The sequence below is a fragment of the Cololabis saira genome, chromosome 19 (genome assembly GCF_033807715.1).
Source record: "Cololabis saira isolate AMF1-May2022 chromosome 19, fColSai1.1, whole genome shotgun sequence".
NCBI classification, from domain to species: domain Eukaryota; kingdom Metazoa; phylum Chordata; class Actinopteri; order Beloniformes; family Belonidae; genus Cololabis; species Cololabis saira.
In genome coordinates, this window is record NC_084605.1 from 28,019,449 (window position 1) to 28,042,329 (window position 22,881).

General features: G+C 44.3%; 3 protein-coding genes across 4 annotated transcripts; 1 reads left to right on the top strand and 2 right to left on the bottom strand.

The window, feature by feature from the left end:
• Window positions 1-987: 987 nt before the first annotated feature.
• On the top strand, window positions 988-6,599 carry timm23a (translocase of inner mitochondrial membrane 23 homolog a (yeast)). Its single transcript, XM_061708883.1, has 7 exons — window positions 988-1,357; window positions 2,653-2,711; window positions 2,807-2,900; window positions 3,176-3,260; window positions 3,359-3,417; window positions 3,983-4,093; window positions 5,836-6,599. Exons 1-7 carry the CDS (start codon window positions 1,252-1,254, stop codon window positions 5,952-5,954), a joined length of 633 nt encoding a protein of 210 aa, XP_061564867.1. The 5' UTR covers window positions 988-1,251; the 3' UTR covers window positions 5,955-6,599.
• A 64-nt stretch (window positions 6,600-6,663) lies between these two features.
• zgc:112285 (uncharacterized protein LOC561476 homolog) lies at window positions 6,664-10,427 on the bottom strand. Its single transcript, XM_061708868.1, has 6 exons — window positions 10,238-10,427; window positions 10,028-10,137; window positions 8,319-8,413; window positions 7,956-8,236; window positions 7,091-7,254; window positions 6,664-7,001 (listed from the first exon to the last, which is right to left on the bottom strand). The coding sequence occupies exons 1-6, from the start codon at window positions 10,377-10,379 to the stop codon at window positions 6,822-6,824; spliced, it is 972 nt and encodes a 323-aa protein (XP_061564852.1). The 5' UTR covers window positions 10,380-10,427; the 3' UTR covers window positions 6,664-6,821.
• A 4,082-nt stretch (window positions 10,428-14,509) lies between these two features.
• On the bottom strand, window positions 14,510-20,512 carry LOC133419582 (uncharacterized). Of its 2 annotated transcripts, none has more exons than XM_061708816.1 (2): window positions 19,299-19,490; window positions 14,510-16,662 (listed from the first exon to the last, which is right to left on the bottom strand). In XM_061708816.1, the coding sequence occupies exon 2, from the start codon at window positions 16,645-16,647 to the stop codon at window positions 14,716-14,718; it is 1,932 nt and encodes a 643-aa protein (XP_061564800.1). In that variant the 5' UTR covers window positions 16,648-16,662; window positions 19,299-19,490; the 3' UTR covers window positions 14,510-14,715. The 2 variants fall into 2 exon arrangements, with proteins under 2 accessions (XP_061564800.1, XP_061564799.1); XM_061708815.1 differs by lacking the exon at window positions 19,299-19,490 and adding an exon at window positions 20,248-20,512 and having other exon boundaries at window positions 14,511-16,662.
• Between the last annotated feature and the right edge of the window lie 2,369 nt (window positions 20,513-22,881).

The window sequence follows — 22,881 nt, forward strand, 5'->3', positions numbered from 1 at the left end:
CGGCTAAAACAATAAAAAAAAAGTAAGTTATTGATTAAAACATGTATGTATATCTACGTTTTTCTGAAAGCAAACGTACAGTATAATAAAAATTTAACTGAATCATCTGTTACAAAAAGGAAAACACCAGGGAGTCAGAGTTACACTTAAGAACATTAAATGAAGGAAAATAAGAATAACCCCCCCCCCCCAAAAAAAAACCAAACAATTACATAAACTTACAAACGCTTATGTTTTCACAATCTTTTTATTTGTACTGTTGGTGATAAACAAATACATAAATATTCCACTTTATTTTGCTCAAGTTCTAAGATTTTGTGTTTGCCCAAAAATCTGTTTTATGAATATGTTTTTTTTATGCAAAAAAATTAATTACAAGGTAGGCGAAACACAATTTTATTATTTAAATCAGTGATTCAAAATAAAACATTTTTTCAAGAGTTCAATTCAAATGAATCCTTGATTGAATCCTTGATTGAACTGAAATTGAATTTATTGTCAAAAGAAAGAAAGATATGAATAATGATCAATTGTGACAGTTTGATCCAGATTAATGAGGGCAACAGATGCAACAGATGCTATTCTATACTGTATATATATATATATATATATATATATATATATATATATATATATATATATATATATATATATATATATATATATATATATATATATATATATATAGGTAGATATGTATTCTTGCGTATGTGTGATTAATATTATTAATTATATTATATATTATGCTCGCCTGACGTCACGGATAGTGACAAGCGTGTTGCTTTACGTCACTAGTCCTTCAGTTAAGTAAACAGATCTGTGGGATTGTCGTAAAATGTCGTTGTTGTCCATCTTTAAGAAATGTGGTCCTTTTGTTTAATACATATGAATGGGCTTTGCAGGTGAAAGAATTACATGAAATAATGATGCGCATGATCAAGAGATGTGTATTTTGTACCAGATTTGAGGGTGGGTGTGTGCTTACGTCACCACGGCTCGCTTTACGGCGCAGCGTGCTGCTGGAGGTCAGGCTCACAGCGAGCTCTTAACTGGGGGGAAACTCCGCCATCTCGCCGCTAAAACCCACCTGTAGTGTAAACACGCTCTGTATAAACACCTTGTACCGGTGTTGGGGAGTCCAGCCGCTCATCGTCGCGTAGTTTTCTCCGGGTCCAGTGTGTTGCTACAGCTCTCTGGTCCCGTGGGCCGGTCCAGCAGCAGCAGCAGCAGAACCCTCGGCTCTCCTCGGCCATGGACAACAACCCGCAGGGCTCCGGGGGGCTCAAGGGCAGCCTCGGGGGGCTGTTCGGAGGCGGAGGGCCGGAATACTCCAACACGGAGCTGGCCGGTGTCCCGTGTAAGTAGACCAGCTGTGATGAAGCTGCAGCGGCCTGGCTGTGGTCAGGACTAGAACCGGGACTGACACCTTTCAGAAATGAAAATAAGGGACACCCTGATTTCAGCAGAAAAAAAGGGGCATCCCCAAAACTTCTAAAATGCATAGAAATGTATTTATTTTCATATGAAAAAACAAAAGGCTTTGATTCAAACTTTGTGTGCTTTAATAGCATTGAACTTGCATGACTGTACAGACAGCCAACCATACTAGCAACTGAAATAGCCTCCTATGCTATTTATGTTTGTCCACATCAGCCCAGATGTAGAATATAACCTACAGGTGAAGAATATGGTGTAAAAGTTAATTTATTTCAATAATTCAACTTAACCCTTGTGCTGTCTTTGGGTCAAGGAAGGGTGAAGGAGAAAAGATGGAAGGAAGGAAGGGAGAAAAGATGGAAGGGAGGAAGAAAGGAAGGAAAGAAGGGGGAAAAGGAAAGAAGGGAGGGAAGAAGGAAGGAATGGAGAAAATAAGGAAAGAAGGAAGTAGGAAAGGGAGTAAGGAAGGGAGAAAAGAAGGGAAGAAGGAAGGAATGGAGAAAATAAGGAAAGAAGGAAGGAAAAGCAAATAAGGTAATAAAGGAATGAATGGCGAAAGGGAGGTAGGAAGAAAAAGGAGTAAGGGAGGGTAAAAAAGGAGGAAAAGAGGAAAGGAAGAAGGAAGGAGGGAGCAGGAGGAAAGAAGGATAGAAGAATTGGGTCATTTTGACCCAAAGACAGTACAAGGGTTAAAAGGTGAAACTAATACATGTACATTACATAGTCTCATTAAAGGCAAGGCAAGGCAAGATATGTTAAGCATTTATTTGTTATAATTTTGATGATTGAATTGTATATTGATTTCATAATATATTCTAATTTTTTTGAGATTTTTTATTTGGGGTTTTCATAAACTCTGAGCCATAATCACCAAAATTATAACAAATAAAGGCTTGAAATATCTCACTTTGCATGTAGTGTGGGAAATAATACAATTGTTTCACCTTAAGTGGAATTTACTACGAATGAAGTTTGGCAATGTATTCAAATTTTCCAACCTTCACTTGTATATTATTACATAAATAAATAAGAGCATAATATGTGTCCGTATTGGTTCAATACGGAACGCAACTTTTAATTCCCAATTACGGAACAATTCCGTATTTCAAGGGAGGGGTGGCAACCCTAACTATAACACAAACCTGCTGCAACTGAGCCCCTTTTTTGAAAGTTATCATGTATTGACATTGCATTTTACTCTTTGTTTAATCCCAGTGACAGGAATGAGTCCTCTGTCCCCTTACCTCAACGTCGACCCTCGTTACCTGGTCCAGGTGAGCTGGAGTTGATTTGGAAAAACCTTTCTCTGCTTCATATTGGTTTATTTTGAGTTTTGCTGTCTCTAATAGTCCTCGTTATTGTATTTTAGGACACCGATGAGTTCATTTTGCCAACTGGAGCCAACAAAACAAGAGGAAGATTTGAGCTGGCTTTCTTCACTATTGGAGGCTCCTGTATGACGGGTGAGCGAGAGAAAACACCTGGATCCTGAATAAACCTGACCCCAGACACCTTGGATTGGTTTCTGGTGGCTTTCAGTTGTGAAAATGAGTGTGTTCTTTTACAGCAGCTTCAGGGGGCTCAGATTCACACAATTGGGTTTTAAAATCCTGTATCTTTCTACATGTTAAACATTCATGCTTGGATATTTAAACTAGAGTTTCAGGAGTGTTTTTAGATGCTGTTTTTGTGTTGTTTCACTGAGCATCAGTTGACCTCTTGCCTTCCTCAACCACAGGAGCTGCACTTGGAACGGTAAATGGTTTGAGGATGGGCCTGAAGGAGACCAGAGACATGGCATGGTCCAAGCCACGTAATGTCCAGTAAGCAAACAGTGTTCGATTTACCAGCGACTTATACCGCTGATATTACACTTGGGTTGCTTTTCCTGTAAATTGTTTTGTTTTTTCTCCCTAATCAGGATTCTCAACATGGTGACCAGGCAGGGAGCTTCATGGGCCAACTCACTGGGCTCCGTTGGTAAGAGTGATATAAGTACTCTGATATAAGTACTCTGATGTGACTCCTACTTGTATTTGAACTATGGTGAAATACTTTATATCTGGATGAATTTGTTATGTTGTCATTACACGTCGATGCATAAAAAGCAACCATTTGTGGTTTTTTTCTCACTCTTATTGAAGTCCATTTCAGCTGCTCATACTGTATGTCTCTCTGTCACTCACTTCACTGCAGTGAAGTCATTTGCAAGATTTCCTTGGTAAAACTGTACAGTACAAATAATACATCTAAAAGGTCTGAAAAGCTGTTAAATATTGAGACAAAAGCACTGAGGTGGTAACAGTGCAGTCCAAAGAGTGTTCCTGCCATATGATCCTGTATTTATTTACCACGTCTGTCCATTAAAATGTAACGAGTTACAGAGTAAGAGAGGCTGAATAGATGAAGTGACCACAGCTCTACTGTAGAAACACAGATACAACTGTCTTGGCTAGTATAAAGTTACAAAATAAATATGTGTATTTGGTGCTTAAAATGTCCATTCTTGCACTAATGTTAACACTGTTTTTGAATGTTGTTGCAGCTTTATTGTACAGCGCTTTTGGTGTAGCGATAGAGAAGGCCAGAGGAGCAGAAGATGACATCAACACAGTGGCCGCTGGCACATTAACAGGGGTGCTATTTAAATCTAGCAGTAAGTGTCTGATCTGCTCGTATAACTGGACTAAATGTACATCGTTATTCCGCTTTTATTTATTACCAACTCAGGCATTTGCATATGTGGTTTTATGAGGCGTCCTCCTGGAATAGCTGAGTTCCCAATTTGTCATCCAACAATATATACACTTGTATGTTAGATATAACTTTTTCGATGTACTTATTAATCAATCAATGTATTCAGCAGTTGTTTTCCACTAGAGTATTGATAAATGACAGTCTCCTACCTAGACTACGTCCATGCTAGTCTGTATTTGTTCCAAACCAGATCTCCTCATAGACACTGGTGTTTCTGCCCTGTGGCCATAAAGATGGCCATTAATTATGAGCGTAACACCAAAAGCTCAGCTCATGTTAAGGACTTTTGTGAAACTATTTATGCCTCAAGTGGAGGAGTTTAAATATCGTCTTGTTCACGAGTGAGGTAAAGATGGAGTGTGAGATTGACAGACGGATCGGTGCAGCATCCGCAGTTATGCGGTCGATGAAAGAGAAGGAGCTGAGTCGTAAGGCGAAGCTCTCGATTTACCGGTCAATCTACGCCCCTACCCTCACCTATGGTCATGAACTTTGGGTAGTGACCGAAAGGACAAGATCGCGGATACAAGCGGCCGAGATGAGTTTCCTCCGCAGGGTGGCTGGACGCTCCCTTAGAGATAGGGTGAGGAGTTCGGTCACCCGGGAGGAGCTCGGAGTCGAGCCGCTGATCCTTCACATTGAGAGGAGTCAGCTGAGGTGGCTTGGGCATCTGTACCGGATCCTCCTGGACGCCTCTCTAGGGAGGTGTTCCAGGCATGTCCCTCCTCCCTAGGGAGGAGTTCCAGGCATGTCCCACCGGGAGGAGGCCCCGGGGAAGACCCAGGACACGCTGGAGAGACTATGTCTCTCGGCTGGCCTGGGAACGTCTCAGACTCCCCTCGGAAGAGCTGGAGGAAGAGTCTGGGGTGAGGGAAGTCTGGGCATTTATACTCGGACTGCTATCCCCGCGACCCGGTTCCGGATAAGTGGCTCGAAAATGGATGGATGGGAGATGTTAGTGCTTCAACTACAAAGCAACTTTATACGTTAAATTTTCCATTTAGTTTTTGTGTTAGCCAGACTATTTTCATTTGGTTATCTATTTATTTTCAGATCCCAGATGGTCAGAATTAGGGAAAAAAAAGGGACCTTGTGAAAACGCTTTAGTGTTTTTTATTTTTTCAAATCTTTGATCAGATTTCCTTTTGAAACTTCCCACCAAGATTTCTATGTTTGTTACAAATCGAGAGAACAGATGTTAGTTGGATAATTTTGTTAAATTTAAGGGGAGCAAAAGACTATTTTTGAGTTTGTGTGTATTTTGGCTCCTTTTTGGTGGTCAAAAAATTAGCTTGAGAAACGTGCCGAAGCGATCAAACATTTTCAGACCAAACATTTTTTTTTTGGTTTGTAAACAAAATCCCTATTTTAGGTGACACTCATATCTGTAAAAATGAATTTAACTCTTTAATCAAACCTCACTTGACTTGAATATTTCAGATTTTTTACTCATTAAATGGATTTTCCCAGGAGATAATACAAAGGAAATTATATATTTAAAAATAGGCATTTGTTGCTACAAGTATGGTCTGTGAGTAAACTGTTACGTTTATCTCATACCTTGCTGGAGTAAAGTTCTACAGCGGCTACATAGAAATGTTTATTTTTGAGGTGGTGATGATGATTGTCTGTCCCTGTCAGGTGGATTGAAGGGGGCCGCCCGCGGAGGCCTGGCCGGTCTGGCCCTGTCTGGTGCCTACGCTCTGTACAACAACTGGGACCACCTGACCGGCTCCTCGTCCTCCAGCCGGCTGTACTAGACTCTCCACATCTGCTGCAACCTTAGGGCCAAATATCGAGGACACAGCCTTTAACCACAGCTCCAGGAGGACTCTGGTCAAATGCAGTGTGCTTTCCAGGATAGAGGGAGGTGGTCTCAGTTTCCCACTATAACCTCTCACCCACATGCATTCTGGGAGTTAAGAGATGTCTGAAGAATAAGTTAAGAAAATATGGACTAAATTTCACCTGAAACCCAGACCGCTCGCTTCATTTGTCTTCATCCTCAGAGGTGTTCTGATCCAGTCAGCAATGAGAACACACTGAGGCTCTCATGTAAAGGTTTGACATTTGTTTTATAATTGTATACGGACAGCTTGTCAGTCTTCTTTGATGTTTGGTTTTAAATCAGTTAACTTAAGTCACTTGGGTTAAATGAGTCGAATTGTGATGTGACCTCTGATATCTGGTGAGTTTCACCAAAAATGGGTTCTGATTTTGGGCCGAGAGACTCTTTACACCTGCAAACACAGAGCAAAGCCTTACGGTGTGTTGTGAGTCTTGTATTTATTGAAATGTACAGTGGATCTGTTTTACAGCCAGAACAAACACACCGCTGTAAAACTATAGTGACTCGGTGACTCCATAAAATCAGCTGTTATCAACTAAAATAAAAAAATGTAAACATACAATGATTTCTTTTCCCAGTTTTATTTCATGACGTTATCTGTAAAAGGTCTGGAAACAAAAGTTGTGCAGGTGACGTAGCCTACTGTCAAATATCTAGTTGCACATTCAGAACAAGTATTTACATCGTGCTTGTGAGCAAGAATGAGCTGTGGCGGTGAGAAACATTGAACAGAGCAGAACTCCCGTCTGCAGGGTCGGGCTGGGTCGGGCCGGCCCGGTCAGTGCAGGAAGAAGTCCCTGATGCGCGTGGCCTCGATCCAGGGGATGTAGGTGGCGGTGCGCGTGAACACGCTGGGCTTGTTCTCCACGGTGCAGCCGATGGGGCCGAAGCTCACCACGCCGTGCACCTCCCAGCGGTCCTGGGCCAGCTGGCACAGCAGAGGTCCGCCCGAGTCGCCCTGCAGGGGAGGAGTGAGCTGAGAGGTGAAGGGTTGGGGGACGGGGGGGGGGGGGGGGGGGGGCAGACGCACGTTACCAGCACACATACCTGACACGCGGCGGGGGGGCCCTCCGTGTCCCTGAACCCGGCGCAGATCATGGAGTCTCGGACGCGGTCGCCCCAGAACTTCTTCTGCTTGCAGGTTTTGAAGTCTATGATGGGCAGACGGGCCTGGTTGAGGGCCTCGGCCAGAGACACGTTCTCCTTCCCACCTGGTGAACACACATCTGGGTTAAACTGCAGCTGGAGGGTCAGTTTTCATGTCCAGCCGAAGCGGCGAGACGCAGAATTACAGGAAACACACGTCCTAAACAAAGGTACTGTCTAAAAACCTTTGTATATCTTCTGTTTTAATGTACATTTAAAGTAGTTTCTGGTTTTGTTATTTTCATTATTCTGGTATATTATCAGACTGATGTATTTTGTCTGGTGTGCCAGCTCCGATGCATTTTTATAAAGCTTTTGTTTGTTTTTTTTAACCCTGAAATGTTGTGACTTAGAAATGTTTTGTTTTAAATATTTTATTTTACAAGATTTATGTAGTAATAGTTACTTCTATCTTCTTTTAAGATTTTAGTTTCCTTTTTTTAATCCAGCTTTTTATTTAAGCAATGTTAGTTATTTTTCAACTGCAGTGGTCTTTATTAAGATTAGAAAGCAGGAAACAGACTAGATGGAGCACGAACTTTGTGAAGCTTATGTTTGGTAATGCCTGTGAAACTATATAAATTCAGCTTTTAAAAGTAAAGCATTTTCATACTTTGAATTTACAGTTTCAAAATAAGTTACTTGGGCTCAGACCCCTCAAAGAATAACCGATTCCCTTTAGGAGCATTGTTAGGTATTTCTGTGCTCTTGGGGCTCCTCTCACTGCTTTATTTCAGATGTCTGCCCCCCCCTGCCCTGCTCTCACCGCGGGTGTCCCCCCAGCCCGTGACCCAGCAGTAGTGTCCCGGTCGGAGGCTGGTCTGCTTGCGCGGCAGGCAGGCGTAGCGGATGAAGTTTGAAGGGAGGATGTCCGTGGCGGCCTTCACCAGGGCGATGTCGTAGTCCAGCTCGCTGTGAGCGGGATATCTGAAGTTCTCGTGCCGGTAGATCCTCTTGACGGGGAAAACCCTCTCCGCTGACTCCGAGCGCTTCAGCTGGTGCTTCCCCAGGACGATCCTCCAGCTCCCAGCATCCTCAGCTTTACCTCTGACAGAGTACAACAACAATCAGGCACAAGCTTTCAATGAATTATCCTAAACGTGAAGGTCGTAAAGACAGGTTTTCTTACTTCTGGAAGCAGTGGGCTGCAGTAAGGACCCAGTTCTTATGGATGAGAGTTCCTCCACAAACATGAATGTAATGTTTACTCCCCCTGGGACGAACCTGTGGTGGACAACCAGACTGCTTTACACGGATGTTACAGGCCACATATAAAGTCAAACACTTCTCAACACTCCCTACATCTGCTCTCACTCTTAACGCACTTGTGTGAGCGCACATTCACAGCTGGATGCTTTCCAGAGTCACATAGCGAAGTATGCACTTTAGGTGTGTCTGTAACATTTATGCAGTAGCAACGACGAGCACTTTGTACTAAAGTCATTAAAGTGTTTATTTATGGAGCACTATGATTAAAGTTCACCCAATAAATCTGCCAATCCTTCACCGTTCAGGAGACAAGTGACAGGAAATCTGAGCCCAAAACTGGAACTATTCAGTAAAGAAACAGTCTTCTGGCAGATAAAAGTGTATCTGAGAGCCTGTTTCTGAACTCCAGAGCATTCTGCAGCGTTTTAATGAGGCAGAAATCCTGGTTAGGATTTGAGTGGGTGGGTCAACAGTGAGTGGAAGTCAGTTCAAAGTCCTTAAAGGAATTGATGTCCAAGCTCCACAGTGTGATCCGAGTTAGTCTTCACAGCTGGACATCCCATCTGCTTCATGTTTGATGGTTTTGCAGGACACCCAAGGAAATGGGCCAAATTTCAGATATTTCTGGGAGGTAATTGCTCTGTTTTGGCTTCAAGTAAAAGTTCTCTTGCTCAGTTGGTGTCAGCCTGACCGTGAGACGTTTAAGGAACCTCTGTAAACTGTACTTACAGAAAATGTCCTGGATTACAGTCTGCCTGTCAGAGATCTCTCAAATATTCATGATCAAACTATGTGAATGTAAAAGAAATATCACATTTTACTTTCTTTCCTTCAGTCGCTAAAGTAACAATAGTGTTTATGATAACGGTTTTAACCAAGGCCCTACGTCTAAATGGGTTCAACAGCAAGGAGGAGCAACCTGACAACATCATTCAGACAGGAATAGGGCAAAATGTTTTAACATTTTTAAGCAAGTAAGACTTTTTTTAGTTGTAGCTTTGATGTGATAAAATAATATATCATTGCTTGTTTGGTAGTTTGAGGCTCTTGAGCATTGAGAGGTCTTTACTTGCCATTTTAAACCATAAACTAGTCCAGTGGTTCTCAAATGGGGGGACGCGTATCCCTGGGGGTACGTGAGATTTTAAAATATACATATATTTAAAAAGTAGCATCCATGCAAAAATCCTTTAAAAATAAATATTTCATAAATAATTGAGGAAAATATAAGTCTAAATTCATAAAATGAATGTTATCTTCAGGAGTAGGCTATTCAACTTATTATCCTAAAACCGCAGAGTATCCCCCACATCAGGATGGTTCCACCTAACCTGTCAATCACCTGGCTTCACCTGTCAATCACTTGGACCAACGATGGAGTCGTGGTTGAAGCATAGCAGCAATATTTTTATGTTTAATAAATCAGTTACTGATGGCACAGTGCTCTGTTTTAGGTCTTTTTTTTACAACCAAAAGTGCTTTGCGCTGGTTAGGGGGTACTTGTCTGAAAAAATATTTCACAGGGGGTACATTACTGAAAAATGGTTGAGGACCACTGAACTAGTCAGATCTCTACTTTTCTGTGCAGCTAATGTAAAGTACTGGAAATACTGAGTCCCAGCAACGTACCTGCAGAGAGACCTGCCAGGGCCACGAGTGAGGTCTGGCTTCATTCCCCGACACGATCCTCTCAACCATGTTGGGCTTGAAGTGGGGCATGCCGCAGTCGCGTGGCCAGTCTAGGAGGACAGGAGCGCCGCCTCAGTACACACGTTCAGCCCATCCAGTATGTTTTAAAGCTTATCGCGGGGATGTTTGGAAGTGTACGTTTTCCCTTACCCAGATGGAGGACTTTGTGCTGCGCCTGTCGTCCGTCAGTGAGTGTGTATGCAGCTGCGGGCAGCGGTGCCTTGCTCAGCAGCAGCGGCAGCGGCAGCAACAGAGACAGAAGCAGGGGCAGAGGAGGTCCCGGTACAGCCATCGTCTTGCAGAGAAATCACCGGCCGGCACACGTCCCACACTATTTATACCAGGTAGCAAGCATCCGCAGATGTACAGCCACAGGTGCACGAGCAGCTCACACACTCACAAACACAACAGCACACTTCCACGCACAATGAGCTGCGTGACAACAAAGGCAGAGCGCTGGATAGTTCTCCTGTAGCTTTGAGTTTCCACCACAGCTGAGAAAAAGGGGAATTCTGGGGAGTCCCATCAGCACTTTCACACACATACACTATGCTCGCGGCGCACTGACATGCACACAAGGCAAAGGCCGCGCTGCACTGTACACAAACAAACATCACGTTATCTCACGTGACCTTTGGCGGCGACACCGTGACCTCGCAATAACCTTTACATCTGGTGTCCAAAATCTCCATCGCAGTTCATCAAAAATGACCTCAGCGGAAGATTTATTCCCGTCTGCGAAGTGGGAGTAGGAACCCCAGGAAAGGGCGTGGGATTATCCAGCCTGCTGGTGCTATAAAGATGTACTTACATCCCCTCAGATACGTACGACGCTCACGTTCACCATAGTCCCTAAACATTATTAAAACCATTCAAAAACAATTTAGAAAAACCGAGGCACTCAAGAAGTTAGAAAAATATAAAAGGCCTTTATTAAATCATGGCTTAGAAAAATTTAAAATGCCTAGAAAAAGTTAAAATGCCAACATGTTTCGGCCATGTTGGCCTTCCTCAAGGCAGATAGCAAAGACAGAATGTTGGCATTTTAACTTTTTCTAGGCATTTTAACTTTTTCTAAGCCATGATTTAATAAAGGCCTTTTATATTTTTCTAACTTCTTGAGTGCCTCGGTTTTTCTAAATTGTTTTTGAATCTTTTGGATCCCCATGCCGAAGAGCACCTTAAGTATACTCTTTTTTACACCCAGCAGCACTCCATGCGTTTGTAGTTGCCTTAATTATTAAAACCATGTTTGTCCTCCACTTTGACCAGACCAACATCTCTTGGTTGGGGTTGCAGGGGTTCTGGGGGGAACTATAACGGGTGGGTACCCCCCTCCTCAGTGTTTTCACTGTCTCCATCATGGCGTTGGAGAAGCTAGCTGCCTTTGATAGTGACGTAATCAGTCTTCAACAGTTCTGAAAGCAGCATTTTTGTTTGTCAACGAGAACAACAAGATGTAAAAAGATGCAAAAAGGCCGCTGGACTTCTATTGGACGGGTTTTCAGACACGGCAACGGTAGTGAGGAAGGAGACAAGGTAAACACTAAACATTGAGAGGTCTGAGCATCGTCTCCTGCCAACGGCAGACGCAATCAACACTGAATTAACCTATTTGGTCATTTCAGTAGACAAATATAGAATAAAAATAAATGTTACAAGGTTAAATAAAAACTCTTTATAGTCTCAGATGAGCCTTTGGAGTGTTTTTTTATTGAGGGTCGGTACCGCAGACCCCAGATGTGTTGAAGTCTCAACCGAGACTTCCTGAAAGGTCTCTCTACAGGCCGAGTCCTGGCCATAAAGAAGATCCCGAAACCCGCCCAGCAGATGACGGCTCATTGCTTTGTAGGCTGAAATATGAAGTGCCAAAATGATTCCCATTAAAATGCCCAGCGATCACAGCCGAACCAAACGAAAGGTGCTTTTGGTCTTTGTATTGATTACTGTGTTGATACATTTCAATAACAGCAACATCGTGATATTCTGTATTCAAAATGCACAGAACACAGATTTCTGCTAATAAAGTCTATCTTTCCTCCAATATTCACCATGTGACTGATCCTTGTAGAGCAGAGACTGAAGTAAACAGCTGTAAAGTAACCCCACACATGTACAAATATAACAACACTAGCTGCAGTAGAAGCCACTAGTGACCCGAGCTCTTTTACTACGCTGAATGACAGAGAATGTGCCCGCTCATCTGAATAGGCGCGCTTGAATGGTCTCAGCACCGTGGTTCACCAGGTTTACGTACAACTCAGCTCTGTGCGCGCTCGCGCGTGTTTTTCCTGTGGTGAATGAGTGGAGGGAGGCGTAGTTTCTGAATCACAGCTTGTTTGTGGAGGTTATGAGGTTCTCCGAGACACCTCCTGGTTATCGGGTGTGACTTCTTTTTCAAAAGTATTTTTTTTATCTATTTGTGCTCTGTCCAAGGTGTTTATCAGCTGCAAGACGGAGTACGGTTACGTGAGGAGGGAGTTGGGTCCTCACGTACTTTACCTGAAGAACAAAAAAGAGACAGCAGACGACTATCAGCCCCACTGTGTGGGTGTGGGGGGGTTAACCCCTTACTGCCCAAATATATTTTCAATTACATTTTAAAACAAAACAAATAAATAAATTGCACTTCGCTGCATTCAAAGACCGGAAGTGGTTTGAGGTGAATTTCTTACAACTTTCAACAAGAAGTTTCACCTGCAAAAAATGAAAATATTCAATGTTTAGTAAAAAAAAAAAAGGTTTTTAATGCATAAGTGTTATGAGCTTATTATTATTAAGATAAAAGTTAAACTAATGAATGAATGCGTGATATCATTTTTACGTGACTGCTCGAGGAACCCACCGAAAGGGGTAGAGAGAGAGATTGGGGATGACACGCAGCAAAGGTGCGCAGGCCAGGATACGAACCTGCGACCGCTGCAGGAGGAGGACTGTAGCCTCAGTATATAAGCCGCTGCTTAACCCACAGCGCCACCGAGCGGCCCGCAGATAAGCTTTTTAAATAATTACCTGTTAAAAGCAAACTGTGACAAAAGGGACGTAATCATCTGGTGCCGGATGAGGAACGGAACAGCCTTCAATCCCCCCTGAAACTGCTCGTGGGATGCTTTTTGGATCGATGAATAAATGAATATTTTTCTGTCTGACCAGTTCCTCAGGAAGCTGCCGTCAGAGAGGCTGAAGGACGAGTCGCAGCTGGACACGTTGATCTGCACCTCCGTCATTTATAACATACAAACATACATTTACATCGCTGGATGCAGGATGTCGTGACTGTGAGGTTAATCAACCTTTGAACTTGTTTTGTCATTATGAAATTGTCACATGCTTGGCTAACAGAAGTCACGGCAGCCACTTCCTGATCTACTCAGGTTTTGGACTGTCCTGGTGACAGCTGACCACTGTAATGTCAGGACTCAATCACATGTTATCACTTCCACCCCATTGTCTACTGTCTAATTGTTTACTATGCATTGTCCTTATATGATCATTTCCTATCACAATTTCTTAATAAAAGCATCTTCTAGAGGGAATCTTGGGGAAGCTCAGGAGTTCTCAATGAGGGCCATACGTTGCCCTGCATTCCTGTTGCTCTCCCCCTCCTGCAGGAGTGCGCTAAAAACCCATTCCAAGGTAGTCTCTGTGTCTTTCCTCGTTATGAATTTATGTAATGTTGATTTGGACCCAACAGACCCAACATAGTGATTTACAGGTGGGAATAGTTGTTGAAGAACTTGAGAACTTGTTCAGTTTACTTTCAGTACTTTTGCTTCAATAACAGGATCTGCATGGTGCCGTATATCTTTTTTTTCAGTTTGACTTGAAGTACAATAACATGAACAAAAAATGAAGGAAGAGACACTGAGACAGACCCCGGGCACGCTGGGGCGGTCACACCTGACCTCTGAACTCAGGGACTAAGGCCTACGTCCAGCCCGCCACCTCAGATCTGGCCACTAAGGGTCTGCAGCCCCTCTACAATAGGAATAGATTCATAGATGGAACTAACAGCTCAAATCAGAGGGAATTATTTAATCCATCCATCCATTTTCTATACCCACTTTATCCTTTGCAGGGTCACGGGGGTCTGCTGGAGCCTATCCCAGCTATTTTCAGGCGAGAAGCAGGGGTTCACCCTGGACAAGCCGCCAGTCCATCGCAGGGCCACATATAGAAAAACAACCAGACTCACTCACACCTACGGGCAATTTAGAATCATCAATTAACCTAATATGCATGTTTTTGGACTGTGGGAGGAAGCCGGAGTACCCGGAGGAAACCCACGCAAGCACGGGGAGAACATGCAAACTCCACACAGAAAGACCCTGCTGGGCGTGGGAGTCGAACCGGGGACCTTCTTGCTGTGAGGCAACAGTGCTAACCACTAAGCCACCGCGCTGCCTGGAATTATTTAATATGATTGAAAAAACAAGATCTGGACGGGGAAGCAAAGAAAAAAACTTTTAAGCAGCAGACAAAATGTTTTTATTGATCATCTATATAAATCAATGTTTCACCTCCTGGTGGTTTGTTGCTAATTCACTGGCGGCGTGCAAGACAAGCTAATCAGAACCGTACCATCCTGTGTTTTTACGCAGGACTGGATCAGAGAGCGGGACGGTTGGTCAGTCGTCGGTGTTTCTGGAGCCTCCGCACCACAGAGGCCTCCTCAGGGACCGGATCACGGCCCTCTTCCTGCTGGGTTCCGTACCGTCCGTGGATGCCTTCGGGTTCTCCACGACATGCTCCCCACACACTTTCTCCTCCGGGTCATTTTTGTTGTCTCTCTCCGTTTTGCTTCCTCTGCGAGGAATCACAGTCGTTTCTTCCGTCCTGTCTCCTGCGTCCTGCCGTGGCGGCGTCTCGGCCTCCGGCGTGTCCTCGCTGTCTCCCTCCACCATACACTTGATGCCCATGGCCGGTGGACTCATATCGGGGGCCATGGTCGTGACCAAGCTGGATATGCTGGGAGGCTTCGGCGCTTTCTTCTTCTTGGAGGAACGTTTCCGCGGCGGCGGCGTGTTCTTGAGGTCCAGATGTTTCTGGATGGCCGAGCTCAGCTCCTGCGGGTCTAAGGAGGCGCCGTGGATCTCCCACGTCAGCCCGTCCTCGTCCCACTGCACCTGCTTCATGCTGCTCCTCCTCCCCATCTCGTCCCGTTCGTCCGCTTCAGACTTCAGACACGACCTCTTCCTCTCCAGCTGCGGCGAGGAGGCCGAGGAGGCGTCCCACTCCGGGTCGTGGCCCTGCTTCTCCTCCTCCTCGTCACCGCTGCTCACCGGGAACATGCTGGACGATGGCGACACCAGGTTGGAGTGAGATCCCAACGGGGACTTCAGGTTCAGTCTGGATCCGGGCGGGGAGCCCAAGATGGAGTGGGAGCCCGTGTTGGAGGTGCAGATGTTCCCCCTGAGGTCACCGCTGGAGCCCAGAGGGGAGGCCGTCTGCACGGCCGCGTCCACCATCTCCCGCCGCGACGTCATCGTAGCCTCTTCAACCTTTGGAGTCTTTGCGGCCTGCCAGGGGTTCAGGTCGCACCTGCGGCAGCCGCCCAGCCGCGAGTCGCTCAGGGAAGACACGAGCGGCGGCCTCCCGCCCCGTCCGGTCGGGGCACCTTCCCCTGCCTGCTCTGGCAGCACAAGATGGCAGCGTGGAGACTCTTGTCCTTCTGCAGGAGAATCAGGCTTCAGGCAGCTGGACGTTTCCAGCGGGCTTTTGGCTTCCTCGTCCTCTGATAGGTGGTTTTCCCTCAGGCTGGGGACCCGTTTCATCGTGTTGTCCAAAAAGCAGTCGGGTTCTGAATACGCCGCTGGCTCGGGTAAGCTGATCGGAGACGGGACCGGGGAGGGGAACTGGAAGGAAAGCTTCTCCGGGGAACCGTCCTCCTCCAGAGTCGGAGCCGAGGATTCAGGTAACTTATCAGCGCTCAGTGTCAGTGGGGAAGAGGAAGAATTCAAGAGGTGTAATGATTGTAAAGTGGGGGTGTCACATGGGGAGATGAAAGGGGAGGGCGTGGTGGGTGGAGAGGCTAGTTTGGACAGGGGAGAGTCTGGCATGAAGGAGTCAAAGGAGTCCTGGTGGAGACCGTACAGACACGCGGCTCCTCCTTTCCACACCACCGTGTCTGGGGTGCTGCTGCGGCTGAGCGTGCTGCCGCCCTGCGTGCTGCCGCTGCAGCCGCTCCAGCGGTGCATGTTGGCCATCCAGCGCTCGCTGAGCGGAGGAGGGCTGAGCAAGTCCTCGTTCTGGGTGGTGAAGGACGCGTGGTGACTGTTGTGCCTCCACCTGTGGTGGCGCAGCTGCTGAAGCGTCGCCGGGCTCTGGTCGGAGTGCGTGTTGGTGCTGGAGCTGCGCCTCAGGTCCAGCCGAGTCCAGGCCGGGTCCCGCTTGTCCGTCGCCGTGACAACGTCCATGGAGCTCTTGGAGAGGGAGAAGATGGGAGCCCGGTCGTCCTCTTCTCCCACCATTCCAGCTTCGTGGCAGGAGGACACTGACTGGCGGACTGAGCGGCGGGCCGGCTGGTAGCTTTCAGATGCCGGGCGACCTGACCTCGCCATGGCAACACTGCTAACCTGTGGAGGGAAAGGATAGTTATTCATTTATTCAGTGCCTATTTTTCCAAAATATGGAGCCAAAAACTGTCAACAGAAAGAGCATGAGGCCGGATTGTGGCAGGATTTATGAAAAAAATCCGTATACATTTTAAGTTTTCTAGTAATAATGTCCGATGAAGCGTTCCAAACCAAAAAGAATGAGCCCTCTAGTGTATCTCTCCGTTGCCTTGAACAGGCTGTGTGCTGCAAAATGTGCTGCAATTCGGTCCCGAATTTCCCGCGCTGGGCTGCGGATGTGACGTTACATGACGCTGCATGTGCGTTCTCCCCGTTCTCCCGTGCCGGCTTCACTGTTGGCTGCAGTACCCCCAACGGCCGTCGTGGTGAAGGGTGGCGCTAGAGAGTCTCATTTCTTAAAAGGAGCCTCAAGCTCCTTTAAGTAAATTTTTTTATGTCATATTTTAATCAGCTTTAGTTCAGCTTCAGTTCAGAGACAACAAACAGTTTTTATCTTTGTCGTAACACGAGTAAAAGTGCCATAAAACATCCCACCATCACAAAGAGGAGTGCGTATTTCCTAGCTGTTTTCTTAAAGCGGTCTCTATCCCAGACCCGGTTTGAGCGTCTGTCCCGAGCTGGTCACTCATCTTTGAGTACGGGTGTGAACATCCTCAGAACGGGGAGGTGGTTTGGATGATGGTCTGATGCCGTGTGAGAACAGATGTGCTTGGATGTGTCCACCAGTGATCGGATCAATCAGATCAATCAGATCAATCAGATCAATCAGATCACTCAGATCACCCTGATAACCCAGGACGGATGCTGATACCCGGCCTAATCTAAGGCCTGACTATCGCTGCCTCTTGTTTATAATTCTTAACAGTGAATGACTTGATTATTAAATGCAAACTAAATAAGTTGTTATTTGGGTTATTTGGTTAATTTCATGACTCCTTCTCTTCACCGACCCGCCAAGACTCCATGGGCTCTCTGGACGAGGAACGTGTGATTTTAACAATGAGCACTGAGTCGACTGCTCACTCTGAATAGTAATCAAAAAGAAAATACTGTCATGACGAGAAATAACTCCCTCAGTCTGTCAGAAAGACAGAGCGTATACGTCTTTAATGCTAGTTTCATGCACAATCAATGAAAAAGAGAAATGCATATTGTCATTGTTTTACAAAGTCACAATCTTTATGGTTATCTAGTGATTTGTCTTGTAGTTAAACTTCATTCTTTATTGCAGAAGTCCTGAAGATTGTAAAAGATGTTGCTGACTACGATGCAGATAACTGTGAGACACGTCGACATGATGTTAGATAACTGTGCTCTCTTTGTGTGTTACCTTATTTCTTCTGAAATATGGCAGTGTAATGGTTTATACACAACAGAACATAGAAAATATACCATGTGCCAAATGTGAAATTATTTTACTGTTTCATAAAAAATAATCACTCATCTTGCATTTGATGGCAGCTGCACACCTCAAAGAGTTTGAACACGGGCAACAAAAGGCTAAAAAGAAACACCTGGAGGAACATCCTGGAGAAAAGAAAGTTAATTAGTATTAGTAAGTTGGTGAGATGACTGGTTATAAAGGAGCATCTTCGAGCAGCAGAGTTTGGGAAATAAAGATGGTCAGAGGTTCAATAACTTGCAAAAACTGTCTACAAATTGAGAAAAAAGTTCATTCCAATGTTCCTTCGTGTAAAATTTCAAAAACTTTGAATATGTCATCATCAATAATAAATAAGGTAATTTAAGAATTCTGGAAATATGGAGAAATCTCTGTGCGCAGGGGACAGAAACTCAAAGTCAATATTGGATCAATATCAGCTATGATCTCCGTTCCCTCTGTTAATTACCAACGGACAGGAATCTGTGATGTCATCTCTGCATGTGTTGCTGGAAATCCCTCTCTAATGTCACGGTCCACAGATGCAGGTTGAAGTTCATGCTGTCACTTAAAATAAGCTGAGGCAAAGTAGCAAACTGTCCGGTGGTCGGACGAATGTTAGAAATGTTCTTGGAAACGATGGATGGATGGGCAGATTTCCTCGGGCAAAAGAAGAGAGAAATCTGGCCTGTACCTAGTTTAAGAGGTCACTTCCCCTTTTATGGGTCGGCACATCAGTAAGTGTGGAAAAGGCAGCTTGCACATCTGGAAAGGGAACGTCTGTGTTGAAATGTGCATGCAGGTATCAGAGAGACACGAGATTCCATCCAGACAACAACTTTTCTCTCCTCTTTCAGTCAGATGATGCAAAACTACGCCCATTAAAACAGCATGGTTTTATAGTATAAGCCTGGGTCTAAACCTTTCACCAGCTGAAAATGTTTGGTGAATCATGAAATGAAAATTAAACTAAATGACCTAATTTACCTCATTAAGTCATTCTTCAGATCATTTGTTTGCTTTGGCAGTTAAACGTGTTTCTGTTGCTGTTTTCTGTTTTCTTTTGTGGATAAAACATGGATTTATGAGATATGCAAATCCTTGCATTGTGTTTTTAATGCACATGTTTTCACATTGTCCCAACTGTTTGGGAATTGTACTCTTAAGGTGGTATTGAAGTGTTTCTCTTGGCAACAGCAGACTTTTGGGAGCGCGAGAAGCAAAAATAAAACCAAACAGAAGAGCTAGTGTTCACCGTGTCTGCTGTGATTTTGGCCTCTTCCAACTCCACACATCCGCCTCTTCAGGGCCTAAACCCTTTGCTATGTCCATCAGCTTGTTGCCAACTGTCTTTGTCTGCCTTTTCTAAAGCTCTATAAATCCGGGGGAGGTTGTACACAGCTGACAGCTCTCCGCAGGTCCGTCTCTGCAAGTTTCTCCCATGGTCGGTTCAGAGGCTGCGAGGAGATCTCAGTCACAGCCAATGTTTTAGAAATGTTTCTTTGACATGCTCAGGGACATCAGGACACGAATAAATCATCCCTTACACACACACACACACACACACACACACACACACACACACACACACACACACACACACACACGCACACACACACACACACACACACACACACGCACACACACACACACACACACACACACACACACACACAGATTAGCTAAATGAGATTACTGAGTCCAGATTATTTCATTATTGAGACAAAGTGAAGATTAATACAAACAGATTTAAAAGAAAACTCGGTCATCTGATGACCAAAGACATCAGCAGTTAAGTCATGAAAAGATGAGGATGCTGGACGTTTATTTGTTTACATTTATCTATTTCTGTCTTCATTTCCATTAAATATATCGTTTCTAATTTCATTTTTCTGTGTTCTTCTGGGGTTGAAAGCAGATTAAGCTGTTGGGAGATAATGTTATTAATCATTTGCCATCTGCTTTCTGACCCAGATGGACAAAAGTCACAAATAAATCTATATATGGATGTTTAAATTAATCAATAGCAAAATAAATACCAAACAATAGGCCAGATATATCTGAACCGCATCTTATAACACAGTCTGGATTGGGAGAATACACTCAACAGACACAAATAGATGCCCACACACACACACAGACGCCTACACATACATGCACAACCCAAGCACAAAATCAATAAACAAGGGAAGCTGATCTCTTACCTTAAATTTCCAACTGTGTGTCCTGTTTTGCCCTCTGCAGGGTGCTCCAACGAGTTCCTCTCCTCCCTGCCCTCATCCACTCGTCCTCCTCCCCTCTCAAAAAGAATCTGCTTTAGTTATTCCCAGTGACACATGGCAGTCTTCACTCCTTTCCCCTCCTTTGTGATCTTCCTTAAGCTTCCCCTCGACCTCTACTGGACCTCAGGCCATTGTGTCGTCGGCATCAGCCGAACCGCGTTGACGTTTCCGTCAGTGTTTTATGGTGTGTTCATGTGCCTGTATGACAGAGACGAGGCCATTTCTCTATACCTTTAGCTCAGAGGATTAGCAGTCATCTTATTAGCTACTGTCCAATCCAGTCTGAGAGTGCGGATGCATGTGTGTGTGTGGAAGCGAGCAGTAGGTGGGTGATTGGCTTATGAGCATTTTGATTCGGATTTAAGATCAGGTCAGCTGTCGGGGCCGTTATATTACATTTGGATTCGTGTTTGTTTGTTTTCCTGGGAAGCACGTTGGATGTTTGAAGCAGTGAGGAGGTGGATTCAAAGGTCGCGTGACGCTAGATATGACAGTGGTAACCTGACATAAATTTAAAAACAATATTTAACTGAGGCTGATGCAGGTTTGGCATGTACTCTGCCACTCATCGATATCTACGCCACCTTTTATGCCAGTCAAGAGTCACTGAGACAGTTTATACCGGACATGGACGCGTTGCCTGGTCTCGCCACATTTCATGAAACCATCCCGGAAGGGTTTAACTCTTGGTTAATTTGTCCCTCAGCCAGGCCTCTGGCTGAGGGACAAATTTCGTTAGTCTAGCGCAGGGGTCGGCAACCCGCGGCTCCAGAGCCGCATGCAGCTCTTTAGCACTGCCCTAGTGGCTCCTGGAGCTTTTTAGAAAATGTTTGACCTTTTTTTTCCTTTTTTTTTCTTCTTTTTTTTTTCTTTTTCTCAATTCTTTCTTCTTTTTTCCCTTTTTTTCCCTTTTTCTTATCTTTTTCCTTTTTTTCTCTTTTTTTATTGCTTTTTAATCTCGACATTTCAACGTTTTCTTAAGATTGTACTTCAACATTAAACTTGACATTTCGACTTTTTTCTCAACATTTCAACTTTTTTCTCGACATTTTGACTTTTTTCTCAACATTTCGACTTTTTTCTCGACATTTCGACTTTTTTCTTGACATTTCGACTTTTTTCTCGAAGTGCATAATGAAAAAAAAAATCTTCCCCCAGTTATAACTAATATAGAAACATGCATCATGTGTTGTCTTCATTCTAAGGCTTATACAAGACTTTTCATTTTTTGCGGCTCCAGCCATATTTCTTTTTTGTGTTTTTGGTCCAATATGGCTCTTTGATTTTGGGTCGCCGACCCCTGGTCTAGCGGGACACCCAAGTTCAAGACTTTTGTTTTCAACCACCGTCCGTTACTATTTCTAATCAGTTTGTTTCAGTTGAGCAGGTCAGGGGAAGTTTTCCATAAAAATAAATCATTTTGTATTTTAAATGCCTTTTAAAGCGGCTTATGTTATTAGCAGAATAACATATGGACACTTTGCTACTATCAATTATATTATTATTAATATAATATTGCTGTTTGGTCAAGTAGTTGAAGTTATTATACTCTAATCTATTGGGCCTTTATGCAAACAAAGCTTTAGGTTTATATCTTGGTATAAATAAGTTGTGCACGTATGAACAGTCAGAAATCTGTGTCCATCTGAAGAATCTGCTGCTTTTGTTTCCTTCAGCCAATCAAACTATTTTAGTTAAGAGCTTTTTCTTTTATAATTTCAGCTCATGCCTCCACTGTGTTCATAGTTTGTGTCACGTGTCGTAGCTTATAGAAATACATTTATCTAGGAGCAGAAATGCAAGGATTTTACTTTTGTGACCATTTGTGGGGTATTTTAAGGCTGAGTTGGACTGAGAGATGAATAAAGACACCAGAATGACTGAAAAGAAGGAAAAACACATGCTCATATTCTTCTGCATGTATATGTTCGTGTAGTCAGAAAGCAGATTTGAACAAAAGTGACTCCAATAGCCAATGAAAAAGTATTTAGCCCAATCAGAAGTCTTATGAAACTTAACTTTTAGCTTGAAATAAACAGTTGACGGTTGATAACGGCCTCCATCCTCCGCTTGAGCTCTGGCTTCGGCGGCTACAGCCTGGTCGACTGTCAGGACCAGGGGTTAGCGGGTTAACCGTCTTCTTTTTTATCTCTGGAGCACAGTCAGGTTAAATTGTTAGAGACCTTAGGAAAAAATGATAGTACCCACCAGTGTGGACTAATCCGGCCCTCCCTGACCCCTCTGAGGAATGTGAGTGTCCCCGGTTACCCCACTGATCCCACTGAGATCACACCGCAGAACAGATTACACACACTACAACAGCCTTTCATCCACGCCAGGTCATCTGCAGGGTTCACTCTGCCAGTACTCTTGTGTTGTAAGACTCTGCTTACGGTCGGTTAAAAGCAATTACCAACTACTAAATCTGCCGCACACTTTTAGTTATCAGGACCTGTGTTTCTTTTCTTTCTTTGTTGCATAACTGTACATCTTCAAAGTTGTCAACAGTTCTATTCTTCCTGCTCACGCTTCACCTCGGTCAGGGTTGGGGTGGCG

Bases quoted from the DNA above. Each gene is read 5' to 3' on its own strand.
- timm23a (XM_061708883.1), top strand. From the start codon at position 1,252: ATGGACAACAACCCGCAGGGCTCCGGGGGGCTCAAGGGCAGCCTCGGG. The intron at 2,712-2,806 runs GTGAGCTGGAGT...ATTGTATTTTAG, and splicing joins ACCCTCGTTACCTGGTCCAG to GACACCGATGAGTTCATTTT. The intron at 3,261-3,358 runs GTAAGCAAACAG...CTCCCTAATCAG, and splicing joins TCCAAGCCACGTAATGTCCA to GATTCTCAACATGGTGACCA.
- zgc:112285 (XM_061708868.1), bottom strand. From the start codon at position 10,379: ATGGCTGTACCGGGACCTCCTCTGCCCCTGCTTCTGTCTCTGTTGCTG. The intron at 8,237-8,318 runs GTAAGAAAACCT...GTACTCTGTCAG, and splicing joins GCAGCCCACTGCTTCCAGAA to AGGTAAAGCTGAGGATGCTG. The intron at 7,255-7,955 runs GTGAGAGCAGGG...TGTGTTCACCAG, and splicing joins GGGCTGGGGGGACACCCGCG to GTGGGAAGGAGAACGTGTCT.
- LOC133419582 (XM_061708816.1), bottom strand. From the start codon at position 16,647: ATGGCGAGGTCAGGTCGCCCGGCATCTGAAAGCTACCAGCCGGCCCGC.